The sequence below is a fragment of the Schistocerca americana genome, chromosome 5 (genome assembly GCF_021461395.2).
Source record: "Schistocerca americana isolate TAMUIC-IGC-003095 chromosome 5, iqSchAmer2.1, whole genome shotgun sequence".
Lineage (NCBI taxonomy): Eukaryota > Metazoa > Arthropoda > Insecta > Orthoptera > Acrididae > Schistocerca > Schistocerca americana.
The window spans coordinates 484,271,265-484,295,485 of record NC_060123.1 but is presented as its reverse complement, the minus strand read 5'-3'; the positions used below and the strand labels follow the sequence as shown (position 1 = coordinate 484,295,485).

Below are 24,221 nucleotides of genomic sequence, written 5' to 3'. Positions count from 1 at the left end.
ACTGTTGATACATTCATCCCACTGTGAGACAAGATGGTCAATGCCTTCATGGCAAAATGTTTGCAATTACCGTTGGAACCATGATTGTACAGGCATGCACTTTTTCGTCCAAAGAAAATTGAAGGCCACAAATAGCTTTCTGCAAAGCTCCAAAAATATGGAAATTCCCCGGAGATAGATAAGGACTGTATGGGGGATGTGTAAGGCCTTCCCAATGAAACTTCTGCAGCATAGTTGAAACAACCTTGGCAACATGTGGGCACACAGCACAACGGGGTATCCAAGAAAAACCTTGATTATTTTTTAAAAACTACATATTTTCAAATTGTTTACAAAACAACCTTATCCCTTTCAAAATACTCTCCATTACAACTAACACATTTGTTCCACTGGTGTATCCACTGTTCAAAACATTTTTTGTAGTCATGGCTGATGGCCCCCCCCCCCCCACCCATCCACCCCCCCCCCCCTCCCGTCCCCCTTGATTTCTTCAATGTCAAATCAGTGTCCTTTCATGGCCCGCTGGCCGCTGGTGGCAGAGCGGTTCTGGTCGCTACAGTCTGGAACCACGCGACCGCTACGGTCACAGGTTCAAATCCTGCCTGGGGCATGGATGTGTGTGATGTCCTTAGGTTAGTTAGGTTTAAGTAGTTCTAAGTTCTAGGGGACTGATGGTCTCAGTAGTTGAGTCCCATAGTGCTCAGAGCCATTTGAACCATTTTCATGGCCCTTTTCATGCATGGAAATAAGAAAAAGTCACACAGAGCCAGGTCCGGCATGTAAGGTGCATGGGGCAGTGGAACCATGCCATTTTCAGCCAAAAACTGTCTAACAGAGATGGCTGTGTGTCCAGATGTGTTGTGGTGGAATAACCAATCTCCTGTCTGCCACAAAACGGATCTTTTTTTACTAACACTGTTGTGCAATCTTCTTAAAACATTCAAATAAAAGGTTTGATTGATGGTCTGACCTGAGGGAACGAACTATGAGTGATCTATGTCCTTGGCATCAAGAAAGCAAATCAGCATTATTTTGATGTTTGGTTTGACTTGATGACATTTTTTTGGACCTGGTGACTGTTGCCTTATTTCTGGGTTGCAACTATAGGATCATGACTCATCACTAGTAATGACCTTTAACAAAAAATCTGGATCAGTTTCAAGCAGTTGTTTCAAGGATTGACATGTTTTAACTCGACGTTCCTTTTGATTGTCAGTCAGAACCTGAGGAAGAAACTTGGCAGCAACCTTTTCATTTTCAAATCTTCTGTTAAAATTTGCTGCACCAAGCTCCAAGATAACCCATTAATCCCTAGCAGTTGATCAGTTGTCACTCAGTGGTCTGTGAGCACAAGTTCTCGAATTTTTTCAATATTTTTGTCAATTTGGGCAGTTGATGGACGTCCAGAATGAGGTTTGTCATCAGTTGACATGTCAGGCAGACCATCCGTACACTTGAGTTTTTCGCATAGTGATAAGCTGTTTTTAACATTAAAACAGTTTCAGTAGTATCTTTACTGAGCATAAAACAAAATTTCACAACTGCACATTGTTCACTTAAACTTGCCACCATAAAAAAGCAAAACAAGAACACAACAGCGCTAGCAAAAACAGTCAATGCGGATGAACAGACCAAGCCAAGTTGACAAAAAAGGTGGCACCGAACTGGAAATGTATTATGCTATACATGCCTATCAGCAGAAATGTGTACTACACAAGCTCCACCCATGGCAATGTTATTTCGGTTTTGTTTTGCATACCCCCTCATATATCTCACCTTGGCTGACCACAACTCCTCATGGGCAGTATCCATAAAAGTACCTTTTCTGGTGGTGTTGCTGTATTTCAGCTTTGTTGTTTTATCATGTGCTGTTTCAGTTGAGAATGATAATGCCAACTCTTTGTTCGAATCTATGCTGACTGATTTTCATTTTCAGTTTAATCATGCTTCAAAATATCTTTCCGCCAGTACTCATCACACACTATTTTGGCTTGATATACAACCTTTATAGACTTCTAGTGTCACAACCTTAAGGGATAACATCACAACATCAAACACAAAGCGACCACATGGTCTAGTGGTATAATGTCACAACAGAAAACACAAAGTGAGCACATAGTCTATTGGTTAGCGTTTTTGTTTAGTAACACCAAGGTGCCGGGTTTGATTCCGTCACCAATTTAATTTTGTCTTCTTGGAAGGGCCAAAATGTGATCCACTCAGCCTTGTAAGTCCATTTACATAGCTGCTTGGATATAAAAACAGTGAAACTGACAGGTAAGTCGCCAAAGTGATGCTGCAATGAAAGGCTTGCACCACGCTAAGTGACACGACATTTATGTACTAGCAGTAAAAGCATCTGCTGCTATTGTTTCAGGTTATAGAGCGAGATGCTTCACATATTATGACTAAAGATTTTATTCTTTGCAAGATTCTAGACCAGTTGTATAGAATTCAGGTGTAGATCATATAGTGGCAACATTTTGTCACTGGAATAAAGAGGAGAAGTTTGATGCTCCTTATTAACACCACAAGGCTTATCTTGCCTATGTATTTTTAATTTTTTTTTCTGTCCATTTCTACATGATAGTCTGAAGTTTGTGTTGTAATCATAGGGGAGGAGTGAACACAAAATGAAATTCTGCATTCGCAACAGAAAATGTTGTTTGACAATACTCTTTTGCACACTGTCACTTTGCAACATTTATTCACACTTTGTCCATGTAAACCACTAGAACTTTAATTCTGACTAATGTCCTGTCCCAGCTTTGCAGAGGAAGCACTAAGTATCTGTTGCACTAAGTAACTATTCCTTGTGAATCAGTCCATCAATTAACGAAAACCATGTCAAAATCCAAACAGTAGTTCTGAAATTAGCCTTCACATACAGACAGAAAAATGTGGTGGGGGTCTTAATAATATCTATAGATTTATTTATTTATTTGGTAAAAAGTGTACTGTAGTATGCTCTTTATGCAAGTACATTCTCTCATCTACGCATAATGACTCTCATTCTGTCATCTTTTAAAGCCAAATACCAGATAACGAATAGTTTTCTCAGAGTTATTTTGCTAGACTGGAAGTCCAGTCCTGTGCAAAGATGGTATTTCAGTGTGTTATTTATGGTTCTGCAGAAATTGCTGTCTAATAACATCTTTATCTTAATCATGAATTAACTGTTTACTGTGTTCGTTTTACTCATACTTATTTGGCTTTGGGGTAGACACTTGTAACCTGCTCCACTCAACATCATATCCTTCCTCCCATAATTTGCACACCAATGTCTTGCTTGACTTATGCTTGTCAATGTTTGCATGCACTTTCTGCTGCCTTCTCTATCAGAAATATCACAACTTCCTTGATCTCACTGATAGTAAAATTAATTATGTTAATAGCAAGTTGTCACTGGCTCTCATTAAGTTATTTTCCACTCTCTCTTTCTGCGATCGCACTGTGAGGTAATGATGCATGCTACTTTTAACTGAAACATGACTGTGCCTAGTCATGTGACCAGCTTGGTTCCTGCTAAAGCTGGGTAACCAATCTGCCTTTCTGTGTAATACATATTATTATTATTATTATTATTATTATTATTATTATTATTATTACAAACTGTCAGCTGGAGGATTGTAAACTGAAAAAGAGTCACAGAAATCTTTTTAACTGCAGATCTATTACACACAGACATAGACAAATTTGTAGATGATGGAATAAAGTCAGTGATGTTTGCTATTTATCCTTAAAGAAGCAATACAGGTTGTTTCAAAAAGGACTTTACAACTTTGAAAATTAGTTTAAATTAATTAATAGTATCTACAGAGGTGATTGTAGTGTCAATTTGTATGGAAATACATCATGTTTTGTCTTGCGTAGTTCACTGGTGCCAAATCGCACTGTAAGGAGCGCTAATGGCAGTTGCGCTAGAGATGGCTGCCTGCACTGGACCCAAGCATGCTAGCTGTGTTTTTGGTTTGAAGAATTGAAGCCAGCGAAAACAGTTCAGCACATTTTCTGTACCAAGTATGCTGAAAATCCTCCTAGCAGGCCTACAATTTATGAGTGGCCTAAATGTTTTGTAGAAACAGGGTGCTCGGTAAGACATGGGAAATCATCAGGTCATCCAAGCACATTTGGTGACATTGTTGAGCATGTGCGACAATGTTTTGTCAACAGTCCTAGGAAATCAACCCAGCGTGCATCATATGAACTGCAAATCTCATGTATGACTTATTGGTGTGTGTTGTGAAACTGTTTGCATACAAGCAATAAAAGACACTGATAAAAATGCTCACAAGAACTCTTGCATGCATATGTTAAGTTGATTACATGAGGATGAACATTTCTCGTACAAAATCATCTTTTCTGATAAGTCAACTTTTCTCTTAATTGGCAAGGTTAACGCACATAACTGTAGGATTTGGGACAGTAAAATCCACATGAAACATTGCAACATGTTTTGGTAGCCCTAAAATGAATGTTGTTTATGCTTAGAGGAGGAACAAAGTGTAAGGCCCCTCTTTATTTCCGTGAGAGACCCGTCAATGGGATAGTGTACCTGGATATGTTACAACAATTTTTGACACCACAGATCAATCCAGATGACCAAGAATGAAATATTTACTTCATGCAACATGGTGCACCACCCCACTACCTGGCTGACATCCGGGATTTTCTCAGTGACCGCATTCCAGGTCAATGGATTGGCCATGATGTGCCAATTGCATGGCCCATGAGTTCCCCAGACCGGACACCACTCGATTTTTTTTAATGGGGATTCGTCAAGGATATTGCATTTGTACTTCCTGTGCCAGCTTCTCTGTCTGAACTTAGAGGAAGAATTTACGCCACCACTGGGCAAGTTACACCTGCAATGCTACAGTAAGTTTGGGAAAAAATTGGCTTCCTGTGGGATGTCTGCAGAATAACTAATGGAAGCCACATACAACATCTTTAGTTTAAAGTAAAAAAACTTGATGTGTTTCCATACAAAATAACACTAAACCCAGCTCTGTATCTTCTTTCAATAACTTTGTATGAATATTTTAAGTTGTGAAGTACTTTTTGAAACACTCTGTATAGGTAATGAAAGCAGCAACTCATCAGAAGGTGAATGAAAAATACCACAGAGTCATACTTAAAGCTCAGAAAATTGTGCAAGATTTATCATTGCCTGAAACTTTCAGCTTTTATGTGGCTGCCTACTCTGTCATCTTCCACCTTTGCATTCATCCTTCCGTCATCTAGCATTGAGATATCACTGTCTTTCATGTCACCCTTCCTGGTTTGCTCTCTCAGTGCCATTATCGAAATTCCAGCCAACAACATATCATTTTTTTCAGAATTGTGTTACTGTCTTTCTCTGTTACCACATTCTGGTAAATTTGGTTATTGTGTCAGTATATTCTAAATACAGATGCATTCCATGCATTATGCATCCTTATAGTTAAAATTTGAATAGTGTTTTATAGAATGTAATTTTCACTCTGCAGCAGACTGCTATGAAACTTCTTGGCAGATTAAAACTGTGTACTGGACTGAGACTCAAACTTGGGCAAATTCTCTACGAACTGAACTACCCATGCAAGACTCATGACCCATCCTCACAGATTTACTCCCACCAGCATCTCATGTCCTACCTTCCAAACTTCACAGAAGTTCTGCAAAACTTGGAGGACTAGCACCTTTGGGAGAAAGGATATAGGAAAGACATGGTTCCTAAAGCTGTGGAGACAGGTTGTGAGTCATGCAGGGAAGCTCAGTTGGTAAAGGACTTACCCGTGAAAGGCAAAGGTCCTGAACTTTAGTCTCAGTCTGGCACACAGTGTTAATCTACCACGAAGTTTCATTGTTTTATAATGTTGACCACGTATTCCTTCAGTCATCCACTTTTTTGTTGTTTTACTCATGTTGCACACAAGTTTCTATTGTTAGTCATACTGAAACTTAAGTTGCACATTTTTATACTAAGGTTTTTTTATTACATTCAGATATTCTTTATGTTCGTAGGTCTACCTGGAAGGCCGGGCGACCGTGGACCACCAGGGTTGGCTGGTGCTCCTGGAACTCCAGGACTAAAGGGTGAGCCAGGACCACCAGGTATCAATGGTCTTCCTGGGTTAAGAGGGCCACCAGGTCTGAAGGGAGAAATGGGTCTTGATGGAACAGCTGGCATACAAGTTAGTTTTGTGTTATTTTCATCATTTTATTAGTATTATAAATGCAATAATTTTCTCTAGGAAGTCATTGTGGTCATGATGGTGTAATTTAAAAGGAAAAAACTTGTCATCTAGTTTCAATTCCAGGTTTCTTTAATCTTATGGGCTTTGATGAAACTTAACTGCAGCTAGGTTTCCAAATCTCACATGTTGTGCAGTAGGCCCTACTCATAACTTAGCTCAGTTGTAATTTAAGCTATTAAAGATTTGTTTTCTCTCCTCTGTAAAGAAACTAATCCTTCTCTTTTGTGTAAAGGACTGTTTATTACCATACTTCCATATGCTAAATCACCATATTCGTTCACATGATGGATAATCAACCTATTATTCAGGAAATGGAAAATTTCTGTAAAAATGATATCCCAAATCATCAAATGACGGATTTCTGTGGTCAGATGATTATCCAAAAACCAAATCTCTTTCATTTTATGGTTCCTTAAGTTACAGACAGGCACAATGAAAAGATACATACACATTAGCTTTCAGCCAAAGCCTTCATCAAAAAAAGAAACACACACACATTCATTTACACAAGCAAACACATCTCACACACACATGACCCCTATCTCTGGTTCCTTGGACCTTCTTTTGTTCTTTTGATTTCATGTCCAAGAGATGTCAGCATTTTTTTAGTTACTGCAGGGGAGTTTTCAATTGGCAGATGTCTTCACAAATAAAATCCCATCATCAACATGTAAAGTAAGACACATTTTCTTCTCAGTATCTGATTTGTAAACGCATTGGTCTAACTCAGTGGTAGTGGCAAATTTACTATTAGACAGGGTCACTACTATGATGTAACTGATAATGTGAGTATGTCATCCTGTGTTGCTCAATATGGTGACGAACTTGTAAATGTTGTTAGAGGTGCTGTGGCTCTGTAGAATAAAATCAGTGTGAATAATCTCAAGAGATCTTGTGCCACACAGTATCAAATGGTCTTGTGAATTGCTTTACCATGATACATGTTTCATAACAAGGCATACCCTCTTGACACAATTTTGTGTACAAAATCACACAGTTCTGGTATTTTCTTCAGATAATTGAAATTCGAATGTCCTAGTCTTTTGTGCTGCTGAATGGTTTTCACCTTTTATGTCATTAGTGCTTTGTTTTTACAGTCACTTTTGATGTCAGTGATGTTCATGTGGGATTTCCTGCAGAAAATCCTTGCAGTGAAACACAGAATGCAGATTTAGGATGTTGTAATACAATTTATTACAACACAGAGATACAAATTGAATATATCTGCATTAGACAGTTGTTCACAATGAACTGAAAGTACCAAAGACAATCTGATGGAGGACCTCAACCACTAAGCAACTTCACCACTATCAGTGGTGAGGTCCCTAAAGAGCCCCCCTCACCATTGGAGTGTGGAACACTGGGGGACAGGAGGTCACCAGGCATCACAACTGATACAGTCTTCTTTGTGCATATGTGCGTGACGAACCATGCCGTGGCTGGCTGATACGCAGGGCAGAGCTGGACCATTTCTCATCAATAGAGAGGAAAATGAAAATGGCATCGCAATCTGTGCCTTTTATCAATACAGTGATATTGGCTGAAGTAGGGTGGAGATCAATGGGGCAGCTGTGGTGGGATTACTGGTCTGTGTTGATTTGTGGCAGTTGGATGGGTGACTGCGGAGGTGACGTGGTGGTGCATGTGGTAACATCAGGCTCTGTATGCACGCTAGGAGGTGATTGTTGTAACATTGGATCTGTGATGGTAAGGAACCCATCAGCTGATAGTCTCTTGATGTAATAGCAGCCAGCTTGACATCACTGGGCAGTTTGTAGCTGTGAGTGAAATGTCTGTCAAACACACGACCTGGTATAGTATCAATTGTATGCCCAGTTTCATGGTAAATACCTCTCTGTTGAGGAGTCACATGCGAGTCCTGGGGCGGGGAGGGGGGGAGGGTTACCACTCATGGATGATGCATGCACATAGCAAGAAAAATTCATGATACTGACATGAGTTTCTGGTGGCTCAGACATTGTAATGTGTCATAGCTGTATGTGTGTGTCGACTGTTGAAGCTGTGATGGTTGTTGGTATTAGTTGTGTCAGGACTATGGAGCTGCTCCTGTTGGAGGTGCTGCAGGTAAGAATATGTGACACGTAACTCACTTCCTGCAGAAGCCATTGTAATCTTCTGTATCTCCAATTCTAACGTTTGGCAGTCATTGAGTAGCTGTAGATGGTGGTCGTGTGGAGTGCACATTGAAGGTGCTTCTGGATTGATCACCTGTGAAACCAGTTGTGCATATAATGGCGGACCATCAGCGTACAGATTTTCTACTATTGGTTTGGTTGAGGGTTACTTATGATAATTCCAGAGAGAGATGGAAGTGTTGCAGGGAATCCCTGCCTAGGATTGGTTCACAAACATTTGCAGCCAAAACCTGCAATCAAAATGTTTTGCAGAGGCCAAAGCCTATGGTGCATGTGACTTCCATGAACTTTGACAGGAGAGTCATTCATAGTGAATAGTTGGACTACTGGTGTAGGAAGATGTAAGCAGAGTCTTCCTGGGAATGGTACTGTCTTCTGAACTGATGTTGATCAGAAGGTGTTGATTTTGTAAGAGATCCAGCATGTTGAGTCTACAGCACTCTACCCACTCTACCCATGCAGCAACTGTGGCTCCAGTGTTTTTGCGAGCCAGTGAAGCAGTGCCTCTCTGGTGGCGATGAATTTGCTGTTACAGGGAGGGGGGGGGGGGGGGGGGGGGGGGTCTGCGATGAAATAGCTGATAATGTATGCATGCTCTCCTGTGTTAGGGTGACAAACTAGGAAGTGTTGTCAGAAATGCTGCGGCCCTCTAGAATACAGTCAACAGTTGTCAACCATGTTGATGGCTGTTCTCATTGGAATGGTGGTAGCTTGGGATGAAAACTTTCTTGTACGTATGCCCCATAAAAATTTTGATGTTTATGTGCTGGATCACATGGCCTGAGGGAGGTGATACACAAAATTCCTTTAACCAGATGTGTTGCATATGGTAAACTGTAAAATAGTCTGTGGAACATTGTCTTGTTGTAGGGAATGTTGAGTAAACTCATCAGCAAAATTACCAAGGAGATCAAAAGTCATTGCACATTGTTCATCTACAACTGGGTCATTGCTGGAGTGCCTAGCATGAAACAGAAGAATATCATTTGCACAGTTCATATACAATGTAGGTTGAGTCTTCTTTTTCTTCTTTTTGTGGTTTATCTATGGATGCCACCACTTTTCTGTCCCCAGTTTCCATCCTCTTCTGTGTTGACTTTCCTCAACATTCAGATTCCTGCTTCCATTGCCTTCTCCACATCATTTTGCCAGCTGCATCATGGGTGACCCCTTTTCTTCCACTGGGATGGTATCTATCGTAGTATCCTATTTGGTGTTCTGTCTCCATTCATCCTATTTTGTCCATATAGGTTGGTCCATGTCGTGAAGAAAATCGCATGAAGCACCATGAAAGTCACTTTCTCATACCTGTTACTAACACAATCATGAGACAGCTCTTTTGTCATCTGAAGACAATCAGGCAAAATATAGTGATTAAGTTGCATTAGCTATTGTTGTTCATTGAGATGTCAGCATTGTGGGATTTCCTGGGGTAAAAGCTTGCAGTGAAATGCAGAATGCAGATTTAGGCTTCTAGAATACAGTTGATTACAACACAAATATACATTCGAACACATGTGCACTAGACAATTGTTCACAGTGAACTGAAAATACCAAAGATAAATTCCCCACAGGAGCTCAGCAACTGCCAAAAGCTTCATTATCTTGCTTTTGATTGTGAGATAACCACATAAATTCCATTTTCTTATTTGTTGTCTTCCAGAATAATATTTCCATCTTTCACAATCTTCACCATTTTCATGTCAAATATTGACACTCCCCCTTTTTCAGTAGTGGTATTTACTGAAAATACATTTCTTGACAATTCAGGGACATGTGACACATTTATCAACAACACCTCTTCTGATTCAGCTTCACCAACAAGATTACAGTACATGAAGTTTCCATTTGTAGTCTTAATTTTTGTACCTTCACATTTGTAGTCTTTAATTTTTGTACCTTCACAGCTGTTCGCTCTTGACATAATTTTCCTTTCGTGTGACAGACATGTGCTCTTTACTACCATTATCAACAACAAATTTGATATCTATTTTATTAATTTTCTTTTTGTGCTTTTCTGTCACAAGTGCTTCTGGTGTTTACATTTTCTCATGTTCCTTCTTACAGTAACATTTTTCAGCAGGATGATTTGTGTTTTTGTAGAACTAATTTGATGCAGTCTCTTTATTGCCCAACACTCTCCCAGATAATATGTACCACAGGTACAGCACTGTATTTTGTTCCTGTTGTCACTAAGTTTCATTTTACACTGACTTACATAGTGAACTAAACACTGATTTCTCATTGTTTTTATTCTGATCTTTCTTCCTGTAGGCAGTAGCTTTGAAAGCAATAATACACTGGTGTCCAAAATTGAAGCAAAAAACAACCAATCCTATGTCTATTTCATGATGTAATCACACAAACTGTCAATAGATATCTTTACAATCATGTTCTGCATGAAAGATGCTATTCTGGTCAATGGCAACCACATTAACAATGATGTCAGGGCACCTATCAAATGGGGTACCATTTGCCGGATAGTCCCACATCCACAGTCACTGTGTACGGAGCCACAGATGGTGCAATATGGCACAGAGAAGGTGCCTACGAGACTCTCTGTAGTGGAGGACTACAGGAAGAATGGAGGCATGACAGTCGCAACCTGATATGGCTTGGAGGACAGTCGCAACCTGATATGGCTTGGAGGCTTAAAGTGAATTATTTTGTTATTTCTCAAATGTGGCAACAGTTTATAGAGACCAAAACTGTGCCCAAAAGACCAGAACACAGCAAACCCAATGTGAAAGCAGAAAAGAGGACTGTTATTTGGCTGTAGGAGCATGATGGTACTGCCTTAGAACTTAAACGGTGTACAAAAGGCTTCTGCAGAGTGTCCTTTATTGTCAAAGACCTGGTGTATTGTACCTCAGATGCATCTTCACAGAAGGGAACATCTAGAGTGGAGTTATCAACATGCCTCGTGGATGGTCAAACAGTGGGCCAATTTTATTTTCACAGATGAGTCCTAATTTGGTCTGGAGAGTGATTCTCAATAGATTCACATCTGGAGGCAATGTGGAACATGATTTTGGGACCCAAATGTTGTGGAAAGAGAGTGATATCAAGGAAGAGCCCTAATGCTGTGGGCAGGGATTATGTTGACAACATAAATGCCTCTTCATGAAATCGTATGGGTGAATCAGCATAGTTTAGTTGCTGTCAGGTATCGTGACAAGATCTTGGGACCTCATGTATGGTTGTTGTGAGGTGAAGTGGGCCCAGACTTCGTATCGGTGGACAATAATCCTTGACCTCATACAGCATGGGTGGTTGATGTTTTCTTGGAAACAGAAGGTATCGCATGCATTGCATGACCTCCTCGCTCTCCCATTTTGAATCCCACACATAATGTCTCTGATGTACTAGTGGGGACAGGTTGCATCATGAGCATCCACCAACCACTCTCCAAGATTTGCTAGCAGCTCTGCAGGAAGAATGGACATTATTGCCTCAACATGAGGTTGATGACATCATTCAGGCCTGTACTGCTGCCAGAGGTAGTTACACCCCATACTGAGCACATTAACCAATTGTTAGAATGTGTGTGAAAATCCGCGAAGTTGGAAAAAATGGAGAACATTTTTGTCTATCATTATGCACGTTGCAGTTGTTTATGATCTGTATTCTTTACATTGTTTCTACTTTCCTATGACCTGTTTATATTGTTTTGTGGCAAAACAAACACCACCTTTCAAAAATTCTTTTTGTTGTTATAATTTTGGATGACAGTTTATCTCTTCTTTGTTTTTCTTCATTTTATCTTCTCCAGATTTGAGTCTTAGTTTCAGGTTTTCCAATGTTTTCGTCCTCTTAATAGTAGAGTCCCATGCGCTACCAAAATGTTTGTATTCATAAGGCAACTCTGTTGTTATCCTTGTGATTAATGTTGTTTCATCAATGTTCTGCGCCAAGTGATTCAGTCTTAATGCTTGGGTTGCACTTTAGCAGTATTGAACATCACATCTAAATTTCTACCGTATTCATTGTTATAGACCTCTCCAAGTAATGGACTCTTGTGTTGGACTATATTCTTCTGGTATATCTTCATATCTTTGTAAGTGTCTCAGATGTTTCACAGGTAAGGACATGGGGTCTAACACACACACACACACACACACACACACACACACACACTCTCTCTCTCTCTCTCTCTCTCTCTCTCTCTCTCTCTCTCTCTCTCTCTCTCTCTCTCTCTTTTCTTTTCTGGTAATGTATCTGCCAAGAGTTTTTTCCATGAACATCCCATTTATTTCCTAGTCTCATAATGGAAAACAACTTGCACCATCTTTTAATTTCAGCACACTGTTTAATGCTATATCTTGTGCTTATGTGTCCATATTTCGAAACATGATGTGGAAGTCTCCTTACTGAAAAATGATAGTCTTTTACATTCACAGATTTTCACCTTTCTTATTTCCTCACATTTCCAGCGCTACTGATGCCTTATTTTGTCAAGATATCTTATTGTAAAATCTTTTTGTCTTATATTTTTGAGACATGACATAGAAGTGCATACCTATGAAAAATGACTGATTTTATTTTTTATTCTACATCTACATCTACGTCAACATCTTCAAACACACTCAGTAAGCCACCATATGGTGCATGGTGGAGGGTACCTTATACCACTACTAATCATTTCCTTTTCTGTTCCACTCACAAATATAGTGAGAGAAAAACAACTGTCTATATGCTTCAATGTAAGTCATAATTTCTATTATCTTATCTTCATGGTCCCTAAGTGAAATGTATGCTGGCAGCAGTAGAATAGTTCTGCAATCAGCTTCAAATGCCAATTCTCTAAATTTTCTTGATAGTGTTCCTCAACAAGAACATAACCTTCCCTCCTGGTATTCCCATTTGAGTTCCCAAAGCATCTCTGGAATATTTGTGTTGATCGAACCAACCAATAACAAATCTAGCAGCCCACCTCTGAATTGCTTTGATATCTTCCTTTAATGCAACTTGGTGGGATTCCCAAATCCTTGGGCAGTACTTGAGTGTTCTCTACATGGTCTCCTTCACAGATAAACTTTACTAAATTTCTCCCAATAAATCAAAGTTGACCATTTGCCTCTCCTACTGCTGTCCTTCTGTCTCATTCTATTTCATATAATATTGGAATGTTATTTCTAGATATTTAATCAACATGACTGTCGAGCAGCCCACTACTAATACTGTATTTGAACATTACGGGATTGTTTTATCTACTCATCTGCATTAACTTCCATTTTTCTACATTTAGAACAAGCTGTCATTTATTATGTCAATCAGAAATAATTGACCTTTCCATATGCCACAGCCTCATCAGCAAACAGCTGCAGATTGCTGCTCATCATGTCCATCAGATCATTTATGTACACGGAGAATAACTGCAGTCCATTCACACTTCCCTGGGAAATCTAGAAGTATGGAATCTGCCTGATGCCCTACACCCATGGTGTGTAGAATGTCATGAGAAAAGGAGAAGCTAAGTTTCATACATGTGATGGTTTCTAAAACCTTGCTGATTTGTGGACAGAATGTTTTCTGTCTCAAGGAAATTTATTATATTCAAATAGGGGATATATTCAAGAATTCTGCAGCAAACCATTGTGAAGTATAGTGGTCCATAATTTTGCAGGTTCATTGTCTTACCTTTCTTATGTACAGGAATGACGGGCACTTTTTTCCAGTCGCTTGAGATTTCATGCTGGGCTAGACATTCATAATTAATGCAAGTTAAGTAAGAGGCTGATGCCATAAAGTACTCTTTGTAAAACCAAATTGGAGTTCCAATCAAACCTGGTGACTTATTTGTTTTCAAATCTTCCAGTTGCTTCTATATACCAGGGATGCCTATTACTCCATATGGGAATCTGTGCTATTGTCAAATGTGAACTGTCTATATGTTCCTCCTGCATGAATGAATTCTGAAACACAAAATTTAGAACTTCAGCTTTCCTTTAGCTATCTTCCATCATGGCTTCTCAGCAAGATTATTTGCTAAGGTATGATAGTGTCATATGTGTGCTTCATGTATCAATCTTCTTGCAGATGCACAAACCTCCACTTACTTTTGCCTTTCATCATTTGTGTTCTCTTTTGAACCAAGAGCGCAACAGTCATTGCTTCCTCAGCATTTTGCAAATTTTGTTATTAAACCATGGTGGGTCTTTTCTGTCCTTAAAGCACTTACTCAGCTCATACTTCTTCAGAGGGTGATTTGAGTCTGTTTAAACTTTGACCAGAATTCCCCTAAATTCATCATACTAGAACTAAATCATTTCCATTCACTGTCTGAGTGAAATACCAACAACTGTTTATCTGTTCTTTGCAGCGGAAGTACTCTCCTGCCCTTCTTGATTGATTTAATAACTACTGTAGTAACCATTGTTGCTATGACGACATCCTGATCACTAATCCCTGTCTCTTTATTGACACCACTGATAAAGTCTGTCCTGTGTGTAGCTGCAAGGTCTAAAATATTTCCACTGTGTGTGGGCTCTTGATCTAACTGCTCAAGACAATTTTCAGAAAATGTATTCAGTAGCACTCACGGAGCTAATGAAGCTTTTGTTGAGAACCTCCACTTGAAGCAAAAGAAACTGATGAACTTTGGCAAAAATGCTGCAAATTGTGAGCTTAGCTTTGCACCCTGTATGGAACGCCAGTAGTTTTCACCACTTCCACCAGTTACCCATATGAAATGTTAATGACCTCAGATCCAAAGTGACAGGTGTCTTTGGTGCCAATGTGAGCCACAACTTGGAGATGACTGCACCCTGCATGCTGGATAGCCACAGAAAAAGCCTCCTCCATATCTCAGATTGGGCCCTCCCAGTAGACAGACTGGCCTCACATCAACTTTCTTTCTAGTCCTGAATGCTATTTGCCTAAGGGGCTGCATAATAGCCCTTACACTGAAGCTTCCCCCCCCCCCCCCCCATATGTCTACTAGGACCCTGCTGAAGGAGTGGCTGGCCATCAATCCATTCACAGGGTGAATGGGCAAGACTAGATGACCAGGTTCCACATTGACCCACCACCGTGAGTGACCCAAATGTTTTACCACCTGCCACTCAGCCAGTGGTGAGGGCAGATCCATCGTGACAAGTAAACTTGAAAGTACCTCGGCAGCAGGGACCGTGAACTAAACAAGCAAAACCTGAGGTGTCCCATGCAATATGCCAAACTCTCCACCACTAGTACACTCCGAGACAGCAGCCTGAAAACGCTGACCTTAGCCAAAAGCACCTTCAGCTGTTTGTGAATTGCAGCCAGCTCATCTTGCATCCACACACAGCGTGCACACATGCTATCCATCTCATCACAACTAACTTAAGAAGTAAACTGTCACAGTACACAGAGAAACTAAATATGCAACTTGCTACAATCCTGACATGTCACAAATGCAGACTGCCACCTTACTGAGCTGTGTTGTTGGCTATTCAAAAGAAATGACAACTGCACTACAGACTGCCTGAATTTATACTTTACAGTTATATAAACGTGAGATTACACCTCTTAAACAGAATAACATGCACATAATTTAAGACTTAAACTGTAAATAAAACACAGAAAAAGTTAAATACTCAACTTGCCGCTCCATGGTTAGTAACAAGTCACATTGCCAGCTTGTTAGAGAAACAATACACTGATACCATCTCTGGCCTTACATTAACAGGCATGTATCATTTTTGTTTACTACAGTCAAACAGTGGAAAACCCAGGATGGACTGTAACAATATTATGGAAAGGAAAGTTGCCACTCACCATATAGCAGAGATGCTGAGTCATAGATTGGCACAACAAAATGACTGTTCCAAATAAAGCTTTTGGCCTATACAGTTGATGGCTACGGTTGCCTTGGACTGCAGTCACATGTGTGTGTGTGTGTGTGTGGAAGAGTCTTCTCATTGTGCCTATCTGCGATTCAGCATCTCCAGTATACAGTGAGTGGCCACTTTACTTTTGTTTATTACAGTCTTTTTAAATCTCAACAGTGAAACATGAACTATTAAATACACATTGTAAACAAATAAAGCTAATTACCTTGAAGCACTATGACACAGAGAACACATAGTATTTAACTGAATTGATTAACAATATACAATGTGCTTAAATAATGAGTGTAGGCTACACATCTTGGCACTGGTGGAAGGGGTGGTGATGGATCTGTAATAATCAGGTTTTTACTGAGAATAATTAAATGTCAGGCACTAGTCAAAGATAAGGTTCATACATTTGTCAGTTACATGTAATAATCAGTTTAGTAAAATGATTTAAGAAAATGTAGTGCAGCGGTGTATCTCTGAACATGAAAGAGCGTGAATTAATTACATAAAAAGCAAGCTTACCTATTGTGTAGAAAACATTTGCACAGAGATTGTTATAACTGTAATGTCTGCTGTGTTGTGATCTGAGTCATTGCTGATATGCCAGTCAGCGAAATAGCTGCAATAACAATTTTAGACTGGTTACATGTGTAACAAATGTAATAAAGTTCTTATTTTTAACAATTCTGAAGAATGCCGCATAACCTAAACATCACAAAGAAACATAAAATGACAATCTGTGTAAGCAATAAGGTAATAACTTATCATTGCAGTCTCTGTCCATCTCCTTAGCTGAGTGGTTAGTGTGTGTGACTGCAATGCAATGGGCCAGTTTTGATTCCCGGGTGAGTCAGAGATTTTCTTCACTCGGAATTGGATGTTGGGTTGTCCTCATCATCATGTCATGATCATCAACATGCAAGTCACTCAATGTGATGTCAACTGAAAAGACTTGCAACTTGGCAGCCAAACCTATGGCCATCACTGCCATGCAATAATTTCATTTTGCTGTAGTCTCTGAGAGATATTTGTCTAAATAGACTTGTGACTGAACTGATGAGTTTTCAGAGTGCAGATTATTATCCAGAGAGAAGAATAATAGCCAATTACCATGAGATGTGTGTTAAGGAAATGTGACGTAACAATAGTTGTTTTGTAATTTGCATTTATGGCCTGGTAATAATATCGTTATTATCCATGCTCTTTATTAATATAGATATCCTTGACAATATGTTAGACTAAAGTAGTATTTTATAAATTACTTTCAATTTGACATTCTGAAGATTTCAGTCTAGCCTTGAAGAAATTGTTATCATAACTACAGAATAATTTTAAACTGTAATTTATGGATAAAAAATAGGCTTGAAATTGTAGAGCTTGAGTTTTGGTGACTCACAAATCAAACTGGTTTATACATATCTGGGAATGTAAATGTAAGCTGTATTTTAGGTAATTCAAATGATGGCATTTTGTTCATTTTTGGTGTATTATGAAATTGCAGCTTCTTTGTGAAAGAGAAATTTCAAATGAATTATTCCCTGAATATATCCTGCAGTATTGCTTGGAGTGGATCTATATTAAATAAACTAAAAGTGAACACTAAGAGAATCTCAGACAGAACAACACAAATTGTTACTTTTGTTCAAATAATTTAGTCCTGAATTACATTAAAAGAAAGATGTTAGTTACATCCTGAAACTTTCTGATCAGAATGATATAATCATATTTCTGCAATGAATTTAATAGAATACAGAGATATAACATATGGCTCATGTATGGACTCCAAGATTTTGTTAAAATATTGGATGCACAAAAATATATTGTCTTCTATGTAGGCTCCATGCATGACTCAAATAAGGAGAATGTGCCACAATAAAAGATATCCTCTGTCAGTCATTCACATTGTTAACTACATGTGTGGTAGTAGAAACACAGTTTCAATCCACCAGTGTCTAAAAACATAACTATTAAGCTTATTTTACAGGAAAAGAACTTTGCATGTAGCCTGTATTATCAGCTAACCAATTAAGGATAAAAATATCAATGTATGTTATGATTGTGACATCTTCTTCAGGGAGAACGTGGAGATCCCGGACCAAAAGGTGATGCTGGATTGCCTTGTGAACAACAGCCTGATTACCTGACTGGTATTCTGTTGGTGAGGCATAGTCAGACAACCCAGATTCCACAATGTGAGCCTGGACATGTCAAGCTGTGGGATGGTTACAGTCTTCTGTATATTGAAGGAAATGAAAAAGCACATCACCAAGATCTTGGTAAATATTTATCACTAGTTTAATAACACTAATATTTAGTTAACTCATGCACTTTTTTGTGTCTTTGACTAGCTTGATATGTTTTTAACACAATTTGCCTCTTCATCTGTTTTTATATCCATTGTAAATCTTTATGAAGAGCATGGCAGAGAGTACTTCCCACTGTACCCCTTTGTCATGATTTCTTCTTGTTCCATTCACATATGAAGTGTGGGAAGAATGACTGCATAAATTCCTCTGTCCATACTGTAGTTAGTGTAGTCTTGACTTTGTGAGTCCCATAAGAGTGCTATGTATCATGCTGTTGCATATTCCTAGATTCCTCACACTAGCATCTCAAATCCTTGTAAGTATTCTTCAGCATGTCTGTGACACTCTTCCATGCATCAAAGAATCTTGTGACTATTCACAGTACCCTCCTTTGTATGTGTTCAATATCCTCTGTCAATCCGGTTTGGTTTGGATCCCAAACACTTGAGCAATATTCTAGGATATGTTGCATGGGAGTTTTGTAAGCACTCTCCTTTGTAGATTGATTGAATTTTCCCACAGTACTACCACTGAATCAAAGTCTGTCACCAGTTTTAACTGTGACTGAGAAAATGTGACTATTCCACTTAATATCCCTATACATTGTTACACCCAAGTACTTGTATAAGCTGATTGTTTCTAATGGTGTCTCATTGATACTGTAGTAAAAGAATACTATGTTTCTGCCTTTAGTGAAGTGCACAGTTTTCAATTTCTGAACTTTTCAGGCAAGTTGTCAACCTTTGTACTACTTTGTAAGCTTACTAAGATTTGACTGTATGTTTGTGCACCTTCATCACTGATCACTGTATCATGTTCGAAAAGTCTGAGGTTGGTATTAATATTGTCTACCTGGTCATTAATACACAACAAGAATAGTAATGGTCCCAACACACATGCCTTGGACACACCTAAGGTTACAGTAGGCAGTTAAGAGAATTGGCTGTGAGGGTTGAGGTGGGGAACGGGGAGGCAGTTCTTCCCCCAGTTTCCTTCTACCACATGGCTATTGAGAATATTGCTTTACCAGGCAACTTCATTGTCACCCTTGTTGCATTTCATTGTTTTCTGTTTATGGTCTACCTGTGTCTTTTATTTTTTTAAATAGAGCACCAGTGAGAAAAAGGAAAATTCTAATGAAATGTGCATGCAGACATCACATCCACACTGAAAGCAAGTTATGGTCAAGAAGATCCTATTCTTGCTGCTGTTTCTAATGAATAAAATGAAAAATATGTCCAGATGAAAAAATACATTTCAGTAGTTGCATAGACAGTACCAGAGTTAATAATTACTCAAACAGCATGTGTAGTGCTTATACATGCAAATGGACAATTTTAACAACATTATTTTGGAAGTATCATTGCATTGAAGAAGTGAGATAATTCAAAATACGTACATTGCTTGAACCTCTTCCAATCAGATACAGTTACAATGTTGATGTAATTGCAATCATGAAAACTTTTTTAGACCAGCACTTACTATCATGTCTAGGGCATATAACAATGCCGACAGCGAGTGACCGCCACATTCCTGTCATGCGCATTCTTCTCAGCTGAGGACAGTACTCCTGTATCTGTTGATGACTCTCATTTTAAGGTAACATGCTGAGTCCTCCCTACCTTAAAATCCTCAATCCAACCCCCTGTATGATTAGACTTAAGTGCTGGTGTCACACTCAGTAAAATGCTTTTCAAAAGTCAAGAAAATTGCACACATTTTATAACCATGATCCATTGGCTTTTGGGATGTCATGTGATAAAAGTAGGAGTTGAACTCTCTTTTCTTCAGTGGCTTTGGCTGTATGGAAGCTGATTCTCAAAAATATTTCAGCACCCAAATAAATGCTTATGCATCTGAGAACTGCCTTACCAATCTTGCTTTCAAGTAACTATCGTGTGCTGTTGTGAGTCTGTAGATTTTCCCAGCATCTTACATGTTTATGCTCTTCATGGGTATGCTGTCGGATATGATCGTCTTCACTACACAATATTTTGGCGATCCATCTGGTCACCATCTTCAGGTGCGATTGCTGAGTACACAATCATGCCGGAACTGAATTAACATCAGAAATGGTGGCTTCTTTATACCCTGGATCCAGACCACTGCACCTGCACGAGAAGTGGAAGAGTTGCCCCCTGTGAAGTAAAGTGATGCAGCACCACCGTCAGTAGAAACTGGTGAAAGTGTTAAATCGCAAATTAAAATGCAGCAGGTCAAAAACGAGACCGTTGTTATTTTATATCAGATAAAATAGGGTTCCGTATCTTGCTTAAAGAAAAACCTTTATCTCTATTAATAATGTCATCAGATAATTGAATTTTGATGGATTCCCTGAGCACACTATCCTGGTAATTAGAAGCCAGAACAATAATTTGCATATCTTTAAACGACATGTTGTGCCCATCTCTGAGACAATGTTTGGCAACGGAAGATTTTTCAGGCTGGAGCAAACGTATGTGACACTGATGTTCCACACATCGGTCATGAACAGTGCGAACAGTCTGCCAATATAGGCCTTTCCACAATGACAAGGAATTTTATAAACTCCAGGCTTTCTCAATCCCAATCACCTTTAACAGATCCAAAATGGCCTGTTTATTGGATGATTCCGCTTACCGTAAACTTCAGGGTGATCCTACAGACCGGATAAAGCGGAAGACCATTTCACTTATTAAGAAGAGCAGCCTGCCAAAGGATGCCATCAAAAACCTTCATCCAGGGTCGGCAGTACTGCCAAGGTTGTATGGTTTACCAAAGGTGCATAAAACTGGAACTCCTATTCGTCCTATCGTTAGTAATTTGGGCACTCCTACTTATAATTTAGCTAAATATCTTGCTTCCATCCTCAGCCCTTACATTGGGAAATGTGAACATCATTTATCCAACTCAGCTGATTTCATTCAATGGTTGAAGCCTTTAAGCAATGGAACATCTGACCTTTTAATTAGTTTTGATGTGGTTTGTCTTTTCCTCCAGGTACCTTCAGAAGAGTCCTTGTTAATTCGTCAACTTTTGGATGATAAAACTACTGAGCTGTGTCACTACGTGTTATCGTCAACATATTTTTTGAACAAACTGATGGTGTGGTTATGGGGAGTCCTCTTTCCCCTATTGTCACTAATCTTTTTATGGAAGATTTTGAAGATATCACACTCAGTACTTCTCTTCAACCTACATGTTTTTCTCCAAGAAATGAATAATATTTTCATTGTTTGGCCACATGGAATGGAAGCTCTTAATCGGTTTGTAGATCATTTTAACTGTCTTCATCCACACATCAAATTTTCAATGGAAACTGAAAAAGATGGCAAATTACCTTTTTTGGGTGTTCTAGTACACAAAAAAGAAAATGCTGCCTTGGGACATGGCGTATACTATAAACCCACACATACAGACTGCTATCTTCATTCTGCTAGTTGTCATCCACCACATCAGTGCATGGGAGTTCTACGTACATTGGTCAAGAGGGCTTATGCCGTTTCTGATTCCAAAAATTTGGCACTGGAACTGGATCATCTTAAGGCTGTCTTCAAGCTCAATGGATATATCAATCATCAAATTAATCACGCTTTTCAGTTTGGACCATCAGCTGAACCAGTGCTGGACACTAGTAAATCAATTCCTTTCTACTCTTCGCTGGAAGATTTCTTCAAAAATTTCTAGAATTCTCAGTTAATATGATACCAAAAGTGTTCTTTTGTCTTTGGCCAAGACTAGAGCCCTGTTTGAATCTGTTAAAGATGATATGGGATTAAGAAAGCCTGGAGTTTATAAAATTCCTTGTCATTGTGGAAAGGCCTATATTGGCAGACTATTCACACTGTTCATGACCAATGTGTGGAACATCATCACCACATACGTTTGCTCCAACCTGAAAACTCTGCTGTCATCAAACATTGTCTCAGTGAAGGACATAACATGTCATTTAAAGAGACACAAATCATTGCTCTGGCTTCTCGTTACTCAGATTGTGTACTACATCTTAATTTGCGATTTATCACTTTCACCAGTTTCTACTGCCAGTGGCGCTGCATTTCTTCACTTCGCAGGGGGCAGCTCTTCCCCTTCGCATGCAGACACAATGGCATGGACCCAGGGTATAAAGGAGCCGCTGTTTCTGATGTTCATTCAGTTCTGGCATGATCGTGTACTCAGCAATCGCATCTGAAGATGGCGGCCAGATGGATCGCCGAAATATCGTGTAGTGAAGACAATCATATCCGGCAGCACAGCCATGAAGAGAATAAGCATCTTGTGCTGTTGTTTCCCATCCTACCCTAAACAGAAAACGTGCCTTCAAAATAAGGAAAACATTCTAATGTACAATACCAAGTGAATTTTCAGGTTTTCAAGGTGTATGAATTATATTTTGTGCATGCAGCCATGCAAATACTATCTCTTCTGGAATTTTCTTGGCTGCTTGCCTTCAATTTAATGGATTTCACAAAACCATCATGGACAAAAATCCATAAATCAACTTATTTGTGAATCATTTGTATTCCCTAAATCGCAGTTTGAAATGAGATTAGCATTGCCACAAATATTTTCAGATTCCTAAAAATTTCATTTAATGTAACTTTTTTCCTTCAAAAGGTTTTGCTGGATCCTGTGTGAAGAAATTCAGCACAATGCCATTTTTGTTCTGTGATTTTAATGATGTGTGTAACTATGCCAGTCGCAATGATAAGTCTTACTGGCTATCTACAAATGAGGCCATACCAATGATGCCTGTAGAAGAGAGTGCTATTCGGCAGTTCATTTCAAGGTCAGTAAGAATTTGGGACTTCTATCCACAATAGAAATAGCAAATAAGAATTGCACAGATATTTTTATAAGGTAGTAAACACTTAAAACACCTATTATTTTGTTTTTATTGCTGTTAATTATCATTTCTTGTCCATACAGGTGTGTTGTCTGTGAAGCTCCAGCAAATATAATAGCTGTCCACAGTCAATCTGACACAGTACCAGAATGTCCATTTGGTTGGTCTGGACTCTGGATAGGATACAGTTTTGTCATGGTAAGTGTTGTCGGCAGTTTTTAAGTTATTATAATCAGAAAATGATGTGTAGCTTGTTAAATATCAAGTGACTGAGCAGAGAACCAAATAAAATACAAAAAAATTAAAATGTGAATCACAGTAGACAGAGGAAAGGAAAGGAAAGGAAAGATAGAAAAACCCAAAGAGAGACAAAGAAAATTTCCTGGCCAGGTATATTCTGGTCTAGAGATTTGTCTTTAAGAGCACAATTGTGCTGTCAGTCAATATGTTGTTTTCCCAGTAACAGTACATTCTGAATTCATCTGTAAAAGTAATACTCTTATTTAAGGGTTTACTCAACAGGAATGGACACTGTACCTCACAAGCACCTTTTATTTGCTTAAAACATGTTGCTAATTATAAAAGTTAGAAATATTGCTGTTATTATAAATGAAGGGAATAAATTTGTTAATTTGTTATGAATTTAAAGAAGGTAAGGTTAACACACTCCGATATACCTTATTAGGTAGTGGAGTGGTTGATGAGCATATGGATTTTTATGCTAACACAGAAGACAGATACATTACAAAAATAGAAAATTCATGATGGAAAAACAAACAGAAATGAGGATAGGCAGATGACTGATTGGTGGTACAGCTTGGATAATCGTGCAAGATTTTGATGTCTTTTAGTCTACGCAGATATCCACTACTGTG

The 24,221-nt window shown here is 38.9% G+C and overlaps 1 protein-coding gene across 1 annotated transcript in view; it reads left to right on the top strand.

The window, feature by feature from the left end:
* LOC124615929 (collagen alpha-2(IV) chain) overlaps positions 1-24,221 on the top strand; it is a 270,357-nt gene that overhangs the window by 242,634 nt on the left and 3,502 nt on the right. Inside the window, exons 27-30 of the mRNA XM_047144112.1 lie at positions 6,007-6,176; positions 18,290-18,491; positions 23,118-23,289; positions 23,430-23,544. Of these exons, the coding sequence (XP_047000068.1) occupies positions 6,007-6,176; positions 18,290-18,491; positions 23,118-23,289; positions 23,430-23,544 (659 nt within the window). The remainder of the gene's footprint in view (positions 1-6,006; positions 6,177-18,289; positions 18,492-23,117; positions 23,290-23,429; positions 23,545-24,221) is intronic.